The 24,633-nt window shown below is 37.0% G+C and overlaps 1 protein-coding gene across 1 annotated transcript in view; it reads right to left on the bottom strand.

Annotated features, from left to right (window-relative positions):
• Positions 1-24,633, bottom strand: part of GLT1D1 (glycosyltransferase 1 domain containing 1) — a 58,963-nt gene that overhangs the window by 14,403 nt on the left and 19,927 nt on the right. Inside the window, exons 5-10 of the mRNA XM_052796734.1 lie at positions 23,016-23,052; positions 21,785-21,841; positions 12,217-12,312; positions 11,086-11,135; positions 3,092-3,135; positions 1,452-1,572 (exon numbers count right to left, since the gene is read on the bottom strand). Of these exons, the coding sequence (XP_052652694.1) occupies positions 1,452-1,572; positions 3,092-3,135; positions 11,086-11,135; positions 12,217-12,312; positions 21,785-21,841; positions 23,016-23,052 (405 nt within the window). The remainder of the gene's footprint in view (positions 1-1,451; positions 1,573-3,091; positions 3,136-11,085; positions 11,136-12,216; positions 12,313-21,784; positions 21,842-23,015; positions 23,053-24,633) is intronic.

Below are 24,633 nucleotides of genomic sequence, written 5' to 3'. Positions count from 1 at the left end.
AAGCAGGCTCAATATTCCCTCTGAAGTAAACTGGCATTATCTTTTTGCTTTGAGTTACCACATATTTGTTAAGACACTGAACTTAGAAGATTGCTCCCTCTCCTGATAAAAGCTAAGGAAAGTGCCTTTTAACTGCTCAAATCTGATGGGAAAATTTGGGGGAAAACTATACCAATTGTCCTGTCAGTCCTGAGTTTGCATACAGATTTGTATCAGGCCAGGCACACTTGCACTTCTGTTGCAGATGCTGTGTCTCCTAATAGTCTTTCTGGTTTGCTTTTCTCCCCCCTTTCCCCCAGCCCCCTCTAACCTACTGACACTCTCAGGAAATGAATCAGATGGATTTTCGGTCAACTGTTATGTGAGTAGTCCTGAAGGGAACATGTAACTGGTGAGGAGGAAGTGACAGTTACTTAACTTTCACTTCTCTGAGGCACTGACTTAGTTGGGGCTGGGTAATGTGTTGGTACACTCCATTTCATCTCAACTACCAAACACACAAGATTTGTCTAGCCTGCCACGCTGGTAAGTTTAGAAATGTCACAGTCTGTAGTAATTGTTGTTTATAGAGTATTGTTGCTGTGAAACAGCATCTGCTTCCACCTCTGAGCATTGGCATTTTAGACAGGAAATACACATTTGCTATCTTACCATCATCTAACTTCCATAATTCTTACAATGCTCACTTAGTTCTTACTTATGAGGGCTTTCAGATGTGCGGAAGAAAAGCACGCTAGAAATGCAACATGTGATTACTCATTAGAAACAAATAGGAGATTCATTAGTACAAATCATGTCATAGTTTCTATGACCTTCTGAGATCATCACAAACCAACATTCAGCAGTCACCAAAAAAAAAAGGAATAGTAAACGGCGTCTGCCCAAAGAACTTCCACTTTAAGTACATTTAATTTTTTTCCTAGAAAGCATTTGATACTAAGCAGTGCCCTACTTTGACAGGTATGAAATAAACCTGGTTATTAATTTTCAATACAGATGGCAAAAAAATTAACAGAGCATGTCATTCATTCATTAATCATTTCAGAATTAAATAACCAAATAGAGCTCTTAAGATTGCTTTTTGAAAGGATGTAAAAATAAATGAAAGTCTATTCTAGCAACATTATAAGTAAGTGGATGTTGAATCAAGAATAGTGACAACCCCAGTAAATCAGAATGATACTAATATCTCAGGTCTGTATTGTTAATTTAACAGCATTGATAAAATTACATTCTGTCCTTTAAAAAATAAATAGACAAAGCATAAAAAAATGTCAGTTCAAAGGAAGAAAACCTTAATTACTAACACTTCCAAAAAGAAATATTTTAGTTTTGTCTTCACTAGCTTTGAAACATGGACAAAAAATGTTGACACACATTTCCACTGATACAAGGCGATTTCAGATTCACTATAACCTCCCTGAAAAACCTTACCGCTAAGATGCAATTACCTCCAGAATTGCAGCAGACATCCCCTCTGAAATGGAGCTGTTCACCACAGCAAAGCACCTTTTCATAGCAGCATGAAGATCATCTTGTGGCATGTCCTGTAATAAATGTACTCCAGGTGCCCTAGAAATAAAATGCACACAAATATGACACCTTCTAAGAACGTGCTCTAACAATTCTTCCTAAAACTTAGGGCAATGATGGAAGGTGGTCAGAGCAATTCTGGCATGGTTCTGATGTTAACAATCACTTGCCCATGGGTTAGCCACTTTACCGTGTTTTGGTTAGCTTTCTATCTATAAAAATGTGGTTATAAACTCAATACGGTATACATTGCTATCTGCCACTTCATTGTCTGTTGCTCTGGAATTTTATAGTTGATCACTTAACACCACGCTCTGTTAACCACAATCAGTCTCATAATTGAATGAGCTGAGTTCAATGCATAGGGGTGCAATTCTCCCTTAAAGAATTTGTGTAATATAGGGAGGCTGCATGCAGAGATTTATGAAAAACACACAGTTTAAATACTTAGAGAAATGGAGCGCGATCATCAGAATGGTCAACTGCAGGAGATGCTGACTTTTCGGATGCTGGATTTTGGGGATGGAATGTGGTTCTGAAAGATCTCTTCTGCTTCCTCTTTTATTATAAGCACTCTTCTGTTCTGAATGGTTACACTTCTACTGTCCTCATCTTCCTCAGATTGATCAAGGTCAACTGAATAAGGGGTGAAGGGTGGAAATATAGGGTAATGAGGAGTTCAGTCTCAGATGAATTGAATGAGATCTTTAAGACTGGTGATCATTTTTGAAAAGCCAGCATCTCCTCCACTTGATGACCCTGCTCCTGCCTCTTCAACCTCAACATGAGATCACTAAGCCAGATGGAAACACAAGTGCATTTGACATTAAGACCAACTCCCTGTCAACTAGACTTTGTTGAACATTGCTTTTCTGATTGTGCAGCAACATCCAGTTTCTGCAGAGATAACTAACTATATCAACTGGAGTATAAACACATGATTGCAGGAGTCATGTTTCCCATGAATAACCTGGTAGAAAACAAAAACCATTATCTTTTTCTCCAAAAATGGCATCGCAAACACATATTTTATGCAGATTTTATTATCAGATATTATCAATCAGAGATAACATGGTGGTTCTGTTCAAGTCAGACAATTCTAGGTTCTGCAGACACACAAAAAAATCTTGTTTCTCTAATATTTATACCCTTCAATCAGGAAGCATATAAACTAGAGACAGAAAAAAGCTATACAGGGTTATCTTGTCCATCTACTCATTTACCCACCAACAGCAAGCATGCAAAATCTTGCAGAGGCCAGGATGAAAGAAAGAATTAAAAGACCCAAAAGAATAATAAATATAAACCCCACTAAATCAGATGTGATTTAACACAAAACATGAAGCGATCTACTGGTAATTGTAAAATTTAAAATGCATAGAATACCTAGTCTGAGAATGTTACATGCCAAATAATCAGAACACATTTGTTAGTCAGAGAGTTGTGCGTGTATGTTCATTCATATATACAAAAGAGCATTTACACACATGATTTTAAAGGCTAGTCAGCCAACTGCTTTCATTTGGAGCAGACAGAAAGCTTAACATTAACTTCTTACCTTTTAACTTTTTCCTTAACTTCACTGGTAAAAAGTGGATCGACCTAGAAAGGAATACACACACAGGTATATGGCACTACTGTAGCACTATAGCATATCTTTGAAATACCCAGAAAACAAAAATAAATTTTAGCACATTTTTTACTGAAATATTTAAATATATGAATGTGCTGAGCTTTAAAATCACACCACAGATCTGTAACTTGGTCGTTGCATCTGACTCTTCAGATAAATGCTCTCGTGAGTGATTGACACTTAGAATACCCAGCTAGGGGGGTGAGTGCACAGTATAGCAGAGCGTGAATTAACTACTCCACTCTAAACCTTTAAGTGACTTCTCTAATGCAGCGTAGCTTTGGGCTACTGTCAGAAAGGGAGGTTCCATTTCTTCTCCCCTGACATCCCTCTGGCTGCAGGTTCTAATTAGAGCTAGATCTATTTAACATGAATGACTGTTTTCAGATGACTTTGCTAAGGCTAACATGATTCAAATGACCAATTTGACAACTTACTGTCTAAGCGAGGAACAATGCACTGATGTGCCAAGCAATTCTGTGTCCCTTTATGTATGGAGTAAGCAATGTGAGGAAGGAAAGGAACTTTTCAGGCTTCAGTTAATGCAGGAAGCGATCCGCATGTAAACTGGGACAGTCAGATAGATGTTATGCACTGACAGAAACATTTGTCTGAAAACTAATAAACACAAAATTCTAAAATACAGTCTAACATGAAGGCATGCTAGAGTTATTAAAAAGTTGTCTAACCTGGGCAATTAACTCCAGCAGGTTTATTTATAAAGCTTAACTATGTCTGCTGTTTTCATTTAACATGATTAAAAGAAATAAACAGATCTTGGAAATCCTTAACTAGACATGAAGAGCAGAACTCGACTTTTTTATTAAGGCTGACTGACTATATTAGATTAATTTATGATAGCTTGCACAGCACGCAGCAGTTGTAACATGGGAACAACATGGCTTTTTTTTTTTAATGCACACTAATATTTTGGGTTTGGATTTTTTTTTCACATTATGAGATAGAGAACACTCACAAAGCATTTTAGAAAACTCTTCTGGAAAAAAGTCAGAATTTATTTTATAACTATGATTGTGTACTTTGAACACAAGATTAATTATTTCCTGAAAACTGGGCTTCATAAATTAAAAGATTCAAGCGAATCCCTCTTGCACTAAGGAATGAATTCCTACTGAATGCAAGAAATAAAAGGCTTGCATAACCGCTTAAGAAAGTATTTCTGGTAACAGCAGGCAGGGAAAATCAAGTGCCCTTTCCTGAAGCACTACCTGATCCTGGCAACAGTGTGATACAGATCCATACACTAAGCCAGTATGTCATGTCACAGGTTCCTTGGATATTTCATACTGAACTTCACATTTGCTATTTCTATATAAATATCTTTTCAGCTTTTTCCCCAAAGTACTATTTTGATGCTGAGTTCCTCTCATGAGGAACCATACTCTGTTTCCATTAAAATCAATGGAGTACTTGCATGTGATTTAATGAGCAGTGGGATATGGTCTTTTGCTCTTCTACCTTTAGAAGGATGAGAAAAACTACAGCCTGTGACTCATAAAATTTTTAAGATATTAATTTCTATCCCATCTACTTCTGTGGAAGCCAAGAAATTGCCATCTGCCTCATAAACAGAACACTCCTTTAAGCTGTATTCTTCTATTGGTAGATATTCCAAGAAGCCTGGCCTGAATATGAGAATTCAGCTAAAATATTACCTTCAGGATGGGTGTAGCAATGACTTAGAGAAGTGATCCCCCTGAGCTACATTTAGGAACTTGAGGGGGCACAGTTATCTAACCACAGGCTCAATATAACAGAAATTAGATACAACATAAGCTGTTCAGTAAGTTGGAAATGCATTTAAAAGATGTGAATGCTTCCAAAGCCAACTGACTATGGCAAGTTGCCTAGGAACTTAGCACAGTCTCAGAAAAACCTACTGAAAAGAAAAGAATGTTACTTCCACCCAAAATGTCTCCGTGATCCAGTTCTTCTACAGGTAGAATGTTGCCACATTTTATTTTGTTACCTATCAACATAGCAGGCAAATATGATCATCAGCTACCTATCATCTTTTGTTAAAAAATCATCCATCCAGAGGAATAGCCTTCAGAGAGATGCAAATTTCATCAGTTTAGCAGAGATCAGAGAAAAGCAGCTTGTGTCGTATGAATAGTTTCTATCAGAACAGATGAGGTAAGATGACACATGGAAAGGGGAGTGGGCACATAGCAAGAAACCACAGCTAACAGGACCAGATATGCTATTAAGGAAGTTCTACTCTGCTGACGGGCAAAGAAACATCTGAGATGTTTGACAGCACAGAAAGTCACAGATCAAATGCTGCACAAAGATGAAGGCGCCTGTTAAGGACAGGGCCTACCATGATCAAAATCTAGGAAATCTTCGATAAACACACCATATTAAATTGCTGTCTGTGAGAGACTGAAAGAGTTAATGTCTCAAACATTGTGGTGGGGCAAGTTCTGCTTAAAGACAAACCCTGCACAGCAAGGAGCCAAGGTGAAAAGCCCATCAGCTCAGACATCAGCAACAGGAGGGGGAGGGCGTGCTGGAGGGTGTGCAGCTCCCTGTTCTGATAAACTGTTCTGATACAAAGATCAAACAATGGCCGTGTCTGCAGGGAAGGAGAAGTTACTCCACAAACAACCCCCAAACCCAAAGGCTCACAAACTGTTCATTAACCTGACGAGTTCGGGTGCCCACCCGAAGGAGGGGCAAGGATGATAAAAGGACACAAACTGAAGCCCCGGGTGCGCAAGCCCACCGGGACTGGACCCCTCGGCTGACTGAACCAACGCTGGACCCAGGACTGGTGAAATCTTTCTCTCTTCCTTTCTCTCTCTCTGTCGTCTTCTCTCTTTCCTTTTCCTTTTCCACAATCCCAACACCTCATCCGTTTCAAGATATAAACCGTTGACCAAGTCTGAGACTAAGAGTAGATCCAGCCACCCCTAGACCCTTCTCTGAGGAGGAGTCTGGAAAGCAAGGGGGTCCGCTCTGAACCTCGTGACTCAACGGGAGGGATCTCCCTATTCCCTGAATCGATATATATGGTTACACAGTTTACAGAAGTAGTCTTATGCCAATTCCTGTTGTGAGAAACCCTGCCACCTACTACCACGCCTCCCCAGTTCAGTTTGCTTCTGTCATGAATAAAATCTTTAACTGATCATTTGGTGTCGTTTCACCTTAATTTAGCCCGAGGGAATTTTGAATTAAACACGACTCCCTGGTCTGTCCAGTCTGGGTCCTGACACTGTCATATAAAAATTAACTCAGACAGAAGCAATGATCCAGAAACATCTTCATTATAATGCTGGGACTACTGTGGCCCTCTAGACTTTGTAGGGGAAAACAGGTCTTAGTGCATTTAAAGTTCTGTCAGAGTATCACCCAGAGTACTAAAGAGTGAAAAGCTGTATCTGCAAGAATATTCAATACAGATAGGAAGAATTTGCTCAATTGATCGGGTTCGTGAGGTTTTGACAGCATCGCTGTGAAAGCAATCAGCTTTATTCACAGCAGCAGGTGACCCCACATTACAATTTTTATCTGATCGATTGTTGAATAGGCTCAGCAAGAGAACTGAAAACACAACTGTTGTCTGCAATGCAACGCAATCTGCCTGCAGCAAATGCACCAGAAATAGAATTTGCACCTTGCAAACATACTAAACTCAGCCATTCTACATCATCTTTTCCATGCACTAAATGCTTAAGGAAATTCAATGTCTTCTGGCTTAGCATGTAGCTCTACTACTGCAATTTGGGACAATTAACAACTTGTAAAAATACAGTTTTAATTCAGCTGAAACAAGTTGGCAACTAGGATCTAAAGTAACAAAACTTCAGGTCTAAAAGAAAAATATATAATCTTTTTAATAAATATTAGAACAGCTCATTTTACCATTTCTAACAAGAGTTTCATTTTCAGGGAGTTTTTCTTGGAAGAACAAGCAAACAAAGGGTTAGAAGAGTTGTCAGCTTAATGGTAGCAGTAGCTCTTACCTTTTAAAAAATATCTCGGCGAGTAGGGCACTTATTCAGGATATAGCTGGCAGAATTACATATTCCTCAGCAGGCTAAAGAGTTTGAAATTGTATATTTGTCTCCTATCTGATTTTCCTAATTATTGTGCTCTAGGGTATTCTGGAGCAGGTTACTAGACTTCCTCTAGTTCCTTAGTTTAGTTGTGTCAACAGCTGTTTAATTTTAGAACTAGCCCAGAAAACACACAGTAGGTTAACAGCCATCCACTATAAAGAGATGACCCGATAGGTCCCTCCGTCTGTGGAGGCAGTTATTCAACTAAAACTCTCAGTAGGCATGGAAAGAAGTTGAACAGAGGAAAAACAGCTGTCAACGGAAAACAGTGTCATTACAAACACAGCAATATTCTGTACTGTCTACAAGAATGGTTAAGAATTATGCAGAGAGGTACAAAGTGGGCTTCAAGAGGTTACCCAACAGCTGAACACAAGTTTTGTGACCTTAACTTTTTTAAAGTTTCATAAGCTTCTATTCTTGGAATATAAAGCTGCTGAAAATTAGCTATTGTTTCAAATTTCATTGTAGAAATGAACAAAAGGAAACCTGGAAGAAGAGATAAATGCTAAAAATTTTACATTATACAGTACCCAGTCCTGCAACATTACTAGATTGCACCATTTGAGACAATCATGCATAGCAAATGCAGGGAAAAGGTTATAATCTTATGGAAGCAAAGCAGAAAATAGTGTGTGGGCCTTTGTTCTTTATATTCTTAATTAATATAATCTTAATGTGTGGGGTTTTAATATTCACAATAAACATGACTTGCTTCACAGATAATGGCACTGATTTTCTTAAGATTTTGTGGTTTGAGAAGTAACATGAATAAGAAAAGTACAGCTAAATACCAATAGAGCTGAGATTTATTTTCATCCTTTAGCAATATTTTAGTACTATGGGAGAAATATGTTTTTAAATGTTTTAAGGAGGTTCAGTCCTTGATCCCGCCTATGCACTGCCACAGGGTTATTTCTGGTAGCTTACTGTAAAGACGTTAGCTTACGAAAAAGTGAAGCAAATTTTAAAAGATGACTAAAATGTTTAAAATCCTCACCGGAGGCAGGAAGTGTATCTTTTGATTCTAAAGCACAGCTTCATTACACCTGCTCTAGATTTGCCTTCCACACCAGTTCACTTCCAAATCATTTTCTGCATTAGTATGGAAAAAAATGCAGATAAAATAAAAATGTAAAAACAGCTTTTAAAAATAAAATCATATGTCCCAAAATTTACAAAGAACAAAACTGAATGAGAAAATAGAAAAATAGTTCTTATTTGCCCATTCAGATTCTATTTATTTTCTTATAAAACAGACTGCCTGCAAGTTTTCAGGCTCATGTGAAGATGAATCAGAGCTGAGGCTTACAGAGGGACAAGAACACATTACCCAGATGAAACAGTGAAGCTTTTAGTACCCTTTTAGCATCAGCAAGAGTTTGTTTCATATGACACAGCTGCCTACTCATACCTTTTCCACTGGTTAGATTAAGGCTACAGGCTGCCTTTTCAAGACTTCTACTATGGATATACATGTGCCACAACTGATTTCTTTCTCAAAAGTCTTGCAATTAGATTTGGTAGTTTAGTAAAGCATGTTCCCTTGACACAGTCAACATACTAAAAGCAGAAGCAGGAGGCCAGCCTCCCTGCAGCTCCACCTGGTCCCTGTGCAGGGCTGTGGGAAGCTGTGGGAATGAACCTCATTTTGCACAGAATTAGGAGAAGCGCTTCACTGGCTCAGAGGCACCTTTCCCCCGCTCCCTCACCAACTTACAGTGCAGTCACTACTGTTGAGGATCTGGCCCACAGCAAATACTGTGCTAGCAAATATTTAGGTAGGGTATTGGTTAGACTGAGATTTGGGAATATTCATCTTTCTCTCATGGTTCTGAAAATAACCACGTACTTTGTAGTTTTGCAGTTTTTCAGCACCGTACTTAACAGAAATCTTAAGAACGTTTACATGTTTGTGGATGGTTCCTTTCTAAGGGCCTTAGCTTCTGCAGGTGAAATCAGACACATCTCAAAGTGGAAATAACTGGAAACAATGGTGGATATTCAAACACCAAGTTTTAAGAGACCGTTAGAAAAGAAAAGACTGGCAGAAAACTTATGCAACTCTTTACTCCTTTTTAAGCATTCAGAACAGACTCAGACTTAGCTAAAGTGGTGCATACTTCCCTCTGCAGAGAAGTTCAGTCTTGTTACCTCCTCAAAAATCATGCTACTTGATTTAAAAATGATAGGGTGGAGTTGGGTGGATTCAGTAGTTTTCCTTGTTTATGTTCATGCTTCATAAGCCCACATTTTCAAACCTTTCTCCACAACTAGAAGAAGATTATTTCATTATAATGACTGTGTGTATCTCAGCCAGACCCAATACACTGCGATAGTTTTAATTTTAAGCTCTTTCAGGAGGTGGTGCTTCGTGAAAAGCAAACCATTGCTGAGAAACTCATGACAACATTTTGAGACAGCAACCCAACTGTATGTTTTATCTAAAGAGAGTTAGCAATCACAGAAGAGCTGCATTTAACTGATTGACACTGTTGTGAAATGAGAGAATTGGAAGTCGTAAATTCCAAATTTGTTAAACAGGATCTTTATGACTTAGGGGGAAAAAAATGAAATGTCACATTTTACTAGATTACTTACAATTCATTTGGAAGGAATGATACCAACTCTAAGCTTAATCTGAGATGTGGACATATAAGAACAACTCAGTTTATTTTAGTCGACCCTACCTTCCCTGTCAGATATCTGTATCCCAGGCCTTAGTGCACTCAGATTCTAAATGTCACACAGACTTCACCAATTTTATTTCTCAGCTCAAGCTCTGTCCTTGCTGTCTGGTGTCAGACAGAAACCTAGCATCATTTTGCACCTGCTGACAACTGTTAATTGTGTACGAATTGAGACTACCAGAAATGGCATCAAAATCTAAATGGAATGGAACAAAGACGCAATCCTCCACGTGAACAAAAGATGTAAGAACAGGGATAATGAGCATCTGATATCACATTCATGGTATTAAAAAAACCTCATTAACAATACCTGCTAAAAAAATTCTTCTAGATGGCAACTGCGGCCTTTCAAAATATTTGATAAGCTCATTTATAAATTATTCATATTGAAATAGGCATTTCTAATATTCTATTTGCAAGAGTTCCCATTTTTAGTACTTTCTGATGCTCTAAAAAATTTTGTACTATCCCACAGGTATAAAAACAGAAGCGAATATTAAAATCCAAATTTTTTGATACTTTTTACCTTCAAAAGTTCTTTCTGTAGTCAAATGAAACACTAATTGTTTTGTTCTAAGAGACCATAATAGATTAATAGCATTATCAAGTCATGTGCTTGAGCTAGACATAAAATTACAGTAATCCAGCTGCAAATACCCTTTATAAAACTAGCCCAAGCCTTCTGAACAAAAAAAATCAGTATATATTATAAACAAATCTACAGCTGCTGTAAACTATTTTAGTCCTATTGATAACAGTTTGCATTAATACAAACCTAACTAAACAGAGTTGAGCTACCTCAGTGCATATCCTCTACAGAAAAATCCTCTTAGCTGCTTTGCCTTTTGCAATGCAAAAGCAGAGCACATGCTGAGTGCGGAGGCCTTTTAGCTGATAGCAGAACTCTGCACTTTGGAAGTCCGAGCATTGGAATCGCTTCCACTTCCACTTCCACAGTTTAGACCTGTTGTGGACAGCCTTTATAACTGGTAGGTTTGTACCTTCTTATCTCTGCAACAGTTAGAAGTCCTCTGACTTAGGTTCAGTTTGGAAAGAATTATTGCGATCTCTCAGATGCGAGTAAATAGAAATATTTAGGAATAAACATACACATAAAATAAAAATTACAACATCAACTTACTGCAGGTCCAATTATGCCCAGATGGACACTAGGATCCTTTCTGTGCCAAGCTAAAACAGAAGATGAACATCTTTTTTATTAAACAAAATTATTGATTTTTAATTTAATTTTTTCTCCAGTCAATGTAAATAGTTGCGTGAATAAAAAAGAATTAGGCAAATATTGTATTACTACTTAAAAGACTGAATGTGTACCAGATTTCATGCTCAGCCCTCACATTACTCCTCAGAATTCAAATGATTAGCATATCTGAAAGTTAGTATTTAGCATTTCTGCTTCATGCATTCTCTTATGATTCAAAGGTTATTTAACTAAACTCAGACAGTAATTGTGAATCATCTCAAGAGAACAATGCTCTACATAACGTAGTGACTCTGGCCACTAAGACCAAATTATTTGAATTTTTTCCTATGTAAAGGAACATGTGGAAGCAACTGCAACCTTTACAACTAATATTCAGTTATATGCATAAGAGAAATCTGTTGCTCTTTCAATACCAGAATAGAACAAAACCAGTTACTTGACTTTAATAAACTACATTTGTTACTAAGTGTCACAAGGTGGTAAAGGCTTATAAAAGTAAGCTGAATAGTGGAGGCTAAATTTCCAACTTGGAATACCTGAACCTTTTACAGACACAAACAGAACCTGGCAAAATGTTCACCTATGTGACTACAAGAAAACTTCAGCCTAGTTTACAGGGTTGAGCCATAACAATGGGTGGTAACATTTGCTTGTAACTTCAATGATAACTAATTAGCACACGTGCAAATCAATGTAACAGCCACGGGACAGTAAGATAAAAATGTTATTTTGAAGTAGGTGAACTCTTCTTTTGTCTTCCATTAATATTGTATGTAACAGCAAAACAGTTTTCCCAGCAAGTAAAATCATCAAATATTGCTTTGATTTTAATGCTCAGTTATTCCCAGCAGGCTGGAAAAGACGCAGTACAGAAATAATGTGTTGAACAGATCAATGGTTACATGAGCATTTCTTTTTTTAAATGTAAATACATGATTAAGTTTTCTGCAATGAATAAAAACCAACTTATGCCAAATTTATAAACACTAAAAGAAATGCATCTGAATCCAGGGACAAAACAAGGGTATTCAAATAGCAGGTACCTACCTGAAAATACATCTACTAAATACAAAGGGTCTTTGACTCTTCGAAGTCCGCATATCAGAAGAAACATATGTAAACTGCCTGTATCTGTAGGAATATCTGTAACAAATAATTTTAAAAGTCTGAATACAGATAAAAAAGCTGAACACTCCAAATTGTTTCATGAATGAGTGGTAATAGCAGTAATAGGGTGGATCGTGAAAAATTCTCATTATTGTTCCCTCTGTTTCTTGCTTTCACATCAATCCTCAAATCAACTCAGTGGAGAACTTAATCATGCACATCATTTTATAGGGCACAGGAATTTATTTCCAGAGGCAGTGAATGTGCAGGATCTGGAGAAAAAGCCAGTGGCTGGTATTCTTGAACACCAGAACCCAGCTTTGACTGACTAGGCAACTATACAAATAAGTGTGTTTCTCAATATTTCTACCCATAAGAAGAATAAATTTGCATCCACCACCTATTTCAAGGATATTGTGAGGTTTAGTTAATCAATGGCTGTAGGGATTAGAGCTCTTGATCTGACACTTTCTGTTATAAAAGATCAGGTAAATGTCCCATAGTTATCTATCCCTAATATGCCAGCATTGGTACAGAATAATTAACTAGAAGTTAAATTATCGCAAAGCATTTATTTTAACCTTATTGCTAAGAAATACAAATGAAAAATAATTTGAGAAAAAATCTCAACATGGGAATTTTTAGCATTGAAAATCTCTCTTGCAAATACACAGCAACAACCCATATGAAATAGTTTTATAGGCTATATTAGAAAAAGAAGATCTGGTGTAGGATATTGCAGTTGCCATTGGCTCTATGACAGCACAATTAATTCAGAACATACTTCTGGAGAAGGGTCGCTATGTGATGAACTTTGGTAAAAAGTGTTTATGATAAAACAACATAATTCACAAATTGCTGAATGAACACACATACCAACAACATAATTTAATAAACACTAGAGAGGTTGAAATATTCATGTTTGATTTACTGTACTGAACAAATCAGTTTGCTGTCCTTCAGATCACCTGTTTATTGAGCTCATGGCAAAGATGGATGACGTATTATCTAACACTAGGCAGTTCAACAAGGACCATCAAACCGCTGCTCTTCAGCAGCAGGCTGTTTGTGAGACATTAATGCGCGGGTCCCACGCTGGGGCTATGTCACACGTATATCACACAGGAGGGCTATGCTTCATGGTCAGAATGACAGTCTGCGGGATTTATGATTAGCAGAGGAAGGCAGCAGGACAGTTGTGGTGGCACCACGGGCTGCTGCGGCTGAACACTGCAGAGCTCCCTCCTCCTCCTCCTCCCTTTCCCTTCCACTCTCCACCAGAGAACTGTTCTGCAGGAACAACTCAGCTGCTTATACGGCACCGCTGAATCGCCGCAATTCATAATTTAAGATCACCCGAACTTGGTACCAGCTTAAGGTTCCTCACGGTGTTGCGTAACATAACTGCAGGGTCTGCTCCAGGCCCTGGAAGAAATATGCCAGGAATATCTCCCCTCATGTCAAGGAACTGGATTAACATGAGCTCTGCATCAAAACTCTATTTTGTGGGAGGGGGAGAATCAAAAAAGTGGTGATTCATGACATACTCAAGTGCTAGCGCTTTTAAAATTAAAATGCAGTTCAGGGACTTCTAAATGCTCCCTATCACAGGGTTCATTATTTAGTCTGTTTCATTTAACTTAAACAGCTTGAGCTGTCAAGAGTGGCTGCAGCAGAAACGGTAAGTAATATTTTACTGGTTATCGGACCAAGAAATAATTTGTAATTTATAATACACAAACATTTGGATTGAAAAAGCCATTCTTCTGGTGCAATGGGCCATTAATACTGTTTGTTTTTAAGACATGCAGCAGTGGTTTCAATTCATGACATAAACTCACACAAAACATATTACTAGAAAGTATCAGCAAAATTCAGGTTGCATTTTAACTATCCATACGGCACAAATATTCATTTTAAGTTATGAACTCCCACCTATTGATGCTCAGCTCTGGCTATTTTGGAACAAACTTAAAGTTAGTGCTGAAAGCTCAGTCAGACAGTAGTGAGAAATCAGGACTCCCTGTTCTCACGTAAAGACTACAGAATTATTACACTCTTGATGTGACAGTACCCTAATCAACGTTAACTATGCTTGAAATAACTGCTTCTTTTTATCTCTTAACATCTTTCTGTTTCTATCTTATAGCTTTCAGTGTATTCATTTTATTAGATAAGGGTTTAAAGTGCTTTGACAATGAAAAGCCCTAATAGACCGATTCTGAGCAGTCCTGACTGCCATTCTGCTCCCTGTACGAAAACCTTAACCTGAAAGAGAAACAGGAAGCTGGCCCCACAAACAGTAATTGTACTTTGGATTTTGCCATTTAGTTCCTGTGGGATTTAGAAGTACTTCTCCCAAGAATCTCATCAATAACAGTCTAATTATTTCACTAGTGAAATTACCTAAAATAATATTTATTAATGAAAATAGCCCACTTATTTGACCTTTATTATTTTGAAAAGACATTCACAACCTTGAACTCTCACTGCAGGCTATCCCCTTCATGCAACTTTACAAAGCCCTACTTGTCTTATCATGAAATTTTATGCACTTTTCTCTGAAATAGCAGATATTGGGTATACTGGACTACAGGCTGGATCCTACATGGCATTTCTAAAAACTGTCATAGATGGGCTAGTAAAAAAAGGATTTGCCTCTGCCATTCAATTTAGTGAAGTAAGAATCAGTTGTAGTTTTATTTTATTGTACGCTGTAGATCTCAGTTATCATGCAATTAATTTTTACAGGCAGACTTTCCCCACTCAATCCACTTAGAAGCATATAAAGACATTCCTGGGAAGACTGTATTACCAGCACATCACTGCCACTGTTTAGTGCTGGGAGTTTACTCATTCTCTATCTACTTAAGATTAAACTGCAGCAGCACTTGTGTATCTTGTTAGCTTTCTGCTCATTCACTGAAACTGGTTAAATTCACACATCAAGATAATGCCTGCATCAGTGTTTTCCCACCTGTTGCTTTCTCAAGCCTTGCTAGCACCCCTACTGTGGAAAAAAAAAAAAAAAAAGGTAGTCATTTGTACAAGCAAGCAATCATTTTGGTATGCTTTGTCCTCACAAGAACGCTGAAAAGGGGAACATATTAAGAGAATAACTGCAATAGCTGCCTATACCAGCTATAGCCATCAGCTGGGTGAAACTGGTATTTGAAAGAAGACATTACTTCTTTTTCCTTGAGCTTAAACAAGAGTTTTGGTATGTGAATTTTTGCTATCATTCTGCCTTTCCCAGATAGGCTACTTAATCTGTAATAAGATACTACCACCTCCTGTGATTCAGTTCTAAAACGGAAGTACATCAATATGCACGATCAACTGCTTTGCTCTTTTGATACATTCACTGTGTCACTATCTTGTTTGAATGACATGCAAACACCCAAATAAAAAAATGTTTGTGTCTGTTTCTCCCCATTTCTGTTAGTGTTACAAAAGCAAAGATTTGAAACAGCACACTGTGCTTCATTATCTCTTAGCTCATGCATCCTTCTGTTTGCTTTGCAAAGAAAATACAAAATGGAAAGATTTGTACATAATCACTGGCAATAAAAGGAAAAGACTGCATGGTACACGTTTTCCAGCCATCCTTCAGAATCACTATACACTAAATGCAAGTCAAGTCTTGCCACTGTAATCAAATATAATGTGTCAAAAATAATTGTTTAATGTCAGTAAGAGATGCTCCTTTAAACATGTGTTGTCAGTATTTGTCTATGGCTGTAGTCTGATTTGTTACATTGGCTTTATCTATAAAAAACAGCTGCACGTTGGCCACAGCCGGTCTTAAGCCTGCTTAGCAGGTCACCTGTTTAGCAAGATGTGAGAGGTCAAAACAAGAACAGTGATTGATAGGATTATAAAAACTCATTCCTCTCATCAGCTTGATGGTATGCTGTCCTGATATGCCAGACAGGACCACGGGGATGGTAACAAATGAACTGCAGGTGAGCTGAAATGAGACAGACACAGTGGAAGATTAAGACTGACGTGGAACTCCCACAGTCATGCAACTCCTTTTTCATGGTGGAGCAGAGGTGGTATTACGCTGCTCAAAATTGAAACACAGCAATGTAGCATTGACACTTAAAATTTCAGTGTGGAATTGCATGATCAAAAGAGTATCCAACTGCTGTGCCAGTGTATTTGTTGATAGTATTGGAACCTGGCACGAAATATACTGGCTAATAGATGAAATGTGATTAATACTTAGGATTCACGTTCTCCTGGTGGCTGTGATTCTGAGTCATGGCATGGCCTGGAGAAAGTTTGTCAAATCTGGACTTACCTATTCATCTGCAAGCAGGTTTAATAACTGCTTGATATGAAGCAATGGCACTGGGTTTAACATTTGGAAAACTGTTTTGAGGTCTTCAGTTGCAAGACAGAATGAGAGAATGGAGTATATTAAAAGTGGAAAACATTTTCATAATGCAACACTGGAAACAAGCAGTTTATTATTTAAGATTTCATTGGCTCCTAGTTTGTGCCTTATCTGAAACTGTGTAACTGTTTGTCATACCAACTACATAACTATTATGACGCACTATGATAGTTTGCATTTTGGCCTTTATAAAAATCTGTACTTAGATGCCAGGATACCAAAACATGAACACGAACAGCTAACACAAAAGCCTAAATCATTTCTGAAGCGTTAGTAAGGACACTGTTTTTCCAAGAAAGGCAAGAATAAGTAGAAGTGTTATCTAAACACATTTTGAAAGAGCAGATTCATTTAACTCCATCCCTCTAGGTACGATCAGGAAAAAAATGTAGTAATCACAGATGTACAGTAAAAATAAATATATTACTGCAAATCTTTAATCTTACTGAAAAGCTGCAGGCCTATAAGTGAATGAGTAATATCAAGCATTAGCGTGCTGAGAGGTAAAGCAGCAGTTCGAGAACATCTTAAGTAAGCAATTTTCTCACCATTTGCTCAAATAAAGAAAATTTTTTTTTTTTATTTAAAAGTCTTTACTGTGCTTTTGTAGGGTGTTTTTGAAATCTCTAGAGAGGAGAAAAATACAAAGAGGAACAATGTGATTTTTCATTCAAAGTTATTATTTTGGACCTGAACCAACAACCTCACAAAGCCAAAGTTCTTAAAATGTGTTCATTCCTTTACAGCTTAAAATCCAATTGGTACTAGAGGTTAAGTATATTTTATCAAGTATATCAATATTGAACTTACAGGTTATAATTTAGGATAGAAAGATTGCCCAGTAATGTAAAAAAACAGTCTGCAGTCAAAGTATTTCTTATTAATATTAGGTCAAGGATGATCAAAGATTTTAAGATTAATTTTCCAACCCCTGATTTCAAGTTCGCTGTTGTATTCTATGGACCTTTAGAGAACAGGACCAAGTCCATATCATTTGGGCTTAGTGATCCATTTTTGGTTTTGTTCTGAAACAAAATCTAAGCCATGATGAGATGGTGAGGGTAAATAACCCTTCTCATTTTCCTTTCTGTCCACTTTGAACCACAGCAGATCTTTAACTCCGCTTGAAAATTGTTCATCTATCCACCTCCTATGCATCTCAAAGTATTAACTGATCTCCTAGAAAAGGAAATCCATAGGTTTATTGCTGAGATTTCAGTCTCTAAGATGGTTACTTCATTTTCTTGAATTTGAAACAAAGATAAATTTGTCCAACTCTGGCATGTATTTTTGATACTCTAAATCTTTCAATTTGTAGTTATTCTTTACATTCATCTCCCTACACACAGCAGAAATACCATACATCATCATTAGCTCTTTTAGTCTCTTGGCACCAAGAGTTTGATTTTGTGTCTCTTTCACAAGTCAACTACTAAAAACAAGCTGCTCAGACCAGCCAAGATCTCCAGCTTGTTTGACATAGTGGAGTCCTACTGCAGTACAGCTTCAACATGCCATCTCACTTTATACTGACTCTGAAGTTCCTGTAACTGAAGTCACTGATGACACAGAACTTTGAAAATTATTAGCCCAATTAGGTCTTATTTCAGCAACATACTTAACCACTTGCAGATCTTAAACATTTATTAATGTTTTATGAAGTTGAGCTTTTATTTTACAAAGCAATTTGTTTCTTAGAAATTAAGGGGAAGTGAAGTAATAACTATATCCAAAGTGTTTATACTGCTATGAACATTCAATAGTGTATAACTGCTAGAGTTGCTGATATGTTTGTGAAGACAACAGAAATTAAATGAACCTGTTAACTTCCAGGGGCAGGCTACTAATCCAGAAAAAGTAGACTGCAAAATTCCCCAGCAAACCTTTTTTCCCCTGTTTCTCATTATTTCTAACAGATCAGGCAACAAAAAAGCTCTATGCTTTCAGATCTGTTGGGGAACACAGTTTACTGCTGCTATCATATCATTATTTCTATGGTCAGCTATATCTGCACAAACTTTTACTATTTAATTTTTCTTATGTGGGTGTTTTTTTCCAGCATAGCTTTAGGAAAATATAATGCTTCTGTAAAATGCTGTCTGTGTCATGACAGGTTATATAAACTTTTCAAGCTCTGAAAACAGCCGTGCTATGAAGCAGAAATTATCTGAGAGTAGAAAAAGCAAACTACAAAAGTATGTTGCATATTTTATTTGATAGTGCAATAAGCATCTGATGCTATGATTCTATGTCACCTTCCAGGAAACCAGTTTTTAGTCTTATCTGTTGGGTAAACGAGCTTTCTCAGTTCATTAGTATAGACTTTGTTAGTTATCTACATCTTCTAATCACATGATGTCTAAGTGTTTATTAGGGTTTACATCTTACAAGCATCAGCTGCATTCCAAAGAAATCAAAAGGAGCCTTTCATCACGGTATGATGACATCAAGCCTGTCTGTGATCTTAAGTAGCTATGCTCCATCCTTGAGCTAAGTTGTTAGAGAAGATCAGTCTCAGTTTTCACATTTACTTAGACTGTCTTGCCATTTTCTGTCAAACAATTTACAGCAAAATCCTGAACTTCCATTGTCTCTCTCAAGTCTATAGATAGGCATCTAAAATTGCTAACAAAACTGATTACGCTGTATATAGATTCCTGTATTATAAGGTCAGAGAAAAAGATTTTGATCATCTGGTCTGACCTCCAGACTGACATAGGCTGTAACACTTCCCTAATTAGTCTGAGTTACTAAATACACTGAAAACATTGTCTTCTTAAAGCCTGGACCACTGTTGCTTACTGTCTCTCATCCACCTAAAACAAACTCTGTGAAGCTGACTGTAACCAGAATGCAAATTAACTTTTAAACTCCTAGATTTAGCCAATAAATGTTTTAACAGCCAGCCACTGAAAATACTGCAGCTAGGAGCTAGCACACTAACACTACACAAATATCACCTCCGCAACTCTCAAGTCAGCTGTTGAGACTATGATTCCTGTACTGAGATTGTATTGCACACATAATAACAACAACAAAACCTTTCACAGCACTGCTTCAATTTGTGTTAGGCAATTGCTATTTATGTTAGTGACCTAAACTATCAAATGAAATGGACAAAAAGCTGGGATTCTTTAGCTTGTGGTTTAGTACCATTCACATTTGGGGGCTGGGGGGAAGTCTGCCACAGTAAAATGTATTTGATGCATTCTGCCACCCACTTCAATCTACCATTAAATTCTTTCTGAAGCCATTACACTGATTTAAAGAGACTATTTATGTACTGGTGTTATATTTAACATGAGTCAAATGTTAAGGCTTTTCTATGACTAAAAAAAATCAGTACAAAGAATATTCATAAGAAGTCTGTTCTATGAAAAAACGTCTTGAAATATTCTGAAGAGCCTATTTCATTTTAAAGAATAACTTGAAAATATATGGCCTGATCACCAAGGATGTTTAACATTGATGGCTTGAATGTATTAGAATTTGCATTTTAGGGCATGTGCTGTTTCTTTACATTCAGCCCTGGGAATCCTGAATTTGACAAATGTTCAAGGATACTACTAAAGATACAGGTAAGAGTTATCTGGAGAAATATTTCCCACAAAAATCATTAAATGCCTTTAGATATGGAATAGAACTTCACGAAAAAAGTCTTCAAAAAAAAAAAAAAAAGAGGTGAATGAGATTGGATAGCTTTATCTGTATAAAAGCTAGGGATCTTTTCAAGTGTACTTCATTGTGCAAGCCTACACTATCAAAATCACATTCTTCTGAGCAAAACTGCCTTCTATTTTTGATAGTTTTCTACTGATTGCTCCAAGTTTAGTAGAATTTTAAACACTTTGAAACTGCAGATCCCCAGAGAAGCAATTCAGTGGAAACTCCTAATCAGTCTGCGGTAAGCGCAAAGGTACAGCCAAAAAACCTGCCTCCATGTGCATTATTAAAAGAAGTGGAAATTGCAGGCTGCCACCAGAGATGGACATAGAGACAAGACTGGTGAGACAAATGAGATGAAACAGTCATAAAAAACAATCCTGAATAATCTGATGCCAGTTTTCAAGTTATTATTTAACAGGCACAGATGTTAGAGTCACATTTTCATTTGCTTTTCGTGTACATTATGAATTATTTTGCACTTTTGCATTAGTATACATTAGGCAAAAAACTGTCTCTAATATATTAGATGAAATGCAGTTTAGGGGGAGCTTCCCCCTCCTCAATCTGTTGACTGCTCTTTTAATCATAAAATGGTTGGACGTGAGAGCCAATCAACACTAAGGCTGTGCGAGCAAGTGACAAATCATTTCACTTCAGAAAATTATTAATCTTAGTAGTGCTGTGCTTGTGTGCCGTGATTTACTGAGAGCAAAATAACCTCACAATGCTCAATTTAAAATTGGACACCAGTTTTGAATAATGGCACATATTTACTGATGTGATAAAGCAACTGACTAGTGAGGATTCATTTGTAACAGAGGGAACAGCTGTACTATCAGAGACGAGATTGATGAATATAATATTGAAATACTTTTACCACAGTAAAATGCCCACAAATTCTTCTTTTGGGGAAAGGCAGCTGGAGCAATTAAAGCATTGCCAAGATCAGGTGACTTTAAATTAGGTCATCTGCCTTACATGACATTACTTTGGTGAAAACAGAGACAGGCTCTAGATCAAGACCAAATAATAAATTATCAACACATACTTCCCTTCTTCACCACTTCTTCACTTCACCTGCTCTTCTACAAAAGACATCCACAGTTTCTATCTCACAGCTGTAAAGCACAGCATGCTCAGGTATTGGTGCTTTGGTCTAACTTACCTTCTAAGGGACATTGACCCATATGTCATGACCATTTCACCTTTTGGTGCAATTCAGCCCTGGACAGACCAGAAATCTGGAGGCAGTCTGGGCAGTTTTTTAACCAGGCTAATCTGATCGATATTATTTCTGAATGTAATGTTAGAGTTTTTCATTTTTCGTATCATTAAGTCATTTTATTATATAATCAGTTAACCTTCATGTTCTAAATTTCTTTCATCATTGACATCTACTAAGAATAAATATAGTGAATACAGAAAAAAGGTGAGTTTTACCTGCATTTTGTAGAAATCTATACCAGTCAAATGTTTCACTGGGTGTAGTCTTAATTCCTGTGTTGAAAAAAAAGAGAAACACAACATGTTTGATTGGTCCCTGGATGGCTGAACTATGGTTTTGAGGTCTTGCCCTAAGAAAACAGTATTTCTGTTAAGCATACTGAATTCCACACACAGCTGTTCCCACCTCAAGTTTTTCTCATCCCAACATCAGGTTGTCTGCACAATCCTTCTGTAGTCATCAGACTGAAATTCAATTGAAAATTTTCCACAATCGCACAGTGTATGAACTTCTTTAGCAACTGAGGGAATTAAGCTCATTTACAACATGCTAAATTTGACCTTCTAAAATCTACATAAAAGATAATACTATCTGAGGGAACATATTATTCCAAAACAGATACAGGTCAGCTGAGACCCAAGTCCTTAACATAAGGCAAAGAAAGTAAATCAAATTGATATCAAAATTAAATATAATCTAAACTGAACATTAATTTATTTGTTTTGCCTTATGTTAAAGATTAATTATTTTACTAATGAAACTATTTTATAAATGTATTTAATCTCTTAGTTAACTATTACCCCACAAGAGGCTTAAATATAGACTAAATATGGGCTAAACAGACCTCACAATGAGTTATTTCAACATAACAGGTTTTTTATTTTCTTTGAAAGGAAAATATACAAAATGGAATGACTTTTGGAATCTGCAGACAGTTATTTTTAGATAAATAAAATCAGGTGCTGTAGCTTAAGTAATCACATCTAAAATGCTGAGCTGAGTGTTCCCTAGACTACTCACTTAAGTATTATATTTTGGATTAGATACTTGTTGGGTGTCATTATGCTGGGAACTCAACTTAAAGCGTTTAAAGGAATTTGGAGTTTCAGAGAATAATCATTCAGCATCAAAACTTCCACATGCTTTGGAGAAAGCTCAGTGTTACCTTACATGTTACCTTATCTTTCAGATTCCTACTGTAAAGAATCTGGAAAACTTTTTTTAAAAGCACCAAATGAGTTGAAAATTTAAGCTAAGAGACTGAAATACTGCCTCAATTAATGTCAATGGCAAAAAGCTCAACTTCAGTGGAGCCAGGACTTCAAATCCCATACCCATTTCAGCAAAATATTTCTGGGGCAAAGAAGGTAGATACATAAACATACAGGTACCAAACACTTGATTCAAATAAATTGAATGCCTTAGTCAGTATTTCAAAACTCTCACCTTGAGTTTGGACGTATATTTTCTGCCTAGCATCTGGCTTTAAAGAGAAGGAGAAGAAAAGTAACTTTCATAGTTCACCATAAAAGATCTGTTCACTCTTCAGAAAAACCCAACTAGTATAGCAAAATGCACATCAGCGTAATTTTCTTTTGACTATTAAAAATCAAAACAGACTATTAGAAAGATACATTTAAGTAACACCAAAAGCCAAGTCAGCAATGTAAATTACATTTACTATGAACACTTACAGTAACAATGAATCAATTTTGCAATTAACACAATTACCAAGTTAGTACAAACATATCTTTTAGTTTATCTCTGTATCCTTTCTCATAATCATTAACCTGCTTTCTGCATAGAAAATTAAAATATTTTCCTAGAATAGATTTTCCACTACAGAACAGCCCTAGTTCCCAAAATATGTTAGTCTTGAAGGAAAAATTATAGCTGGTTTCGAAACCACAGTCTACATTCATCCATAATAGAATTTTTAAACACATCAGGCATGAAACAAACCCCATTTACCTCTAACCTTTTCAAAAACTGCTGTAAAATATATGTAGACTTGTCTATATGGGAAAACTGGCCAGTAGCAGAATATTCCCAAATAAAAATTGCATAAGAAATCATTTTAAAATAGCTATAGCAAAAGAGGTAATTACTACACTTCCAAAGTTACTCCTTAAGTGCTGCTATGCTAATTCTTTAATTTAGGTGATTAAATAAGCAAGTTCCTATTTCAATATCTTTCTATAACTTCAACCACGAATTTGTGGAATACATTTTTTTTCACGAAAACATTGAAATATTCTTGGTGATGTTTCCACACTGAAAAAAAAACCAAACCCCAAAAACCAACACCACCACTCCCCCGCAAACAAGCAGAGTTTTTTGAGCTCAAAGTATTTGTGTAAAACTTTGTGTTCAGACAATTCCTAGGTGTTCTAAAAGCACTGGCTGCAATACCTGTAAAGGAGTAAGCTAAGGAGGGTATTACTCAACCGGTGTAATCTCCAATAGATTTGCTCAATATAACCTTGAATGTTTCAGTTTGATATTATAATCCTTCACGAATTTCACCTAATGCTATTGCTTAATCATAGCGTCCAGAAATGCACAACTTTCTTTAGAGCACCAGTCTTTGCTATCTTGAGACTGAATCTTGCCTCCTCCTCTTCGGTGCCAATTTCATTATGTAGAGAGGCACAGTCCTAGCAGGCTGCAACTCTCTGAGTCATTGACTATTTGCCTGTCACGGCTCTTTCTGAAGTGCAGATGGAAAAAGGGCTACTAAGTTTCCCCTCCAACCATTCCACTTTTGAATGCTGGGATATACTGCTAATACACTGAACTCTTCAAGCTAAATATTGCTACGCAGACTTGCCTCTTAACGTGGAAAGTTGTTGGAATAACGTAGCCAGAGTTAGCCAAGGCAGAGCATCCCGTATACCAGTGCATCATGTCAAGCTGCACGTTAGTCTTCCCTTCTCCTCTCCCACCCCCTCCCCATCCTTAGCAGATTGTGAAATCACACCTGCAGGATAATGACTTGAAGGCAGGAAGAGAACTTGTATTAGGAGAACAAGAATTAATGCAGAAACAAACTATTAAGCAACCA

Source organism: Harpia harpyja, chromosome 9 (assembly GCF_026419915.1).
Source record: "Harpia harpyja isolate bHarHar1 chromosome 9, bHarHar1 primary haplotype, whole genome shotgun sequence".
In the NCBI taxonomy this organism is placed as follows: Eukaryota; Metazoa; Chordata; class Aves; order Accipitriformes; family Accipitridae; genus Harpia; species Harpia harpyja.
The sequence above is the reverse complement of the archived record's forward strand: the minus strand, read 5'-3'. Positions and strand labels throughout refer to the sequence as shown.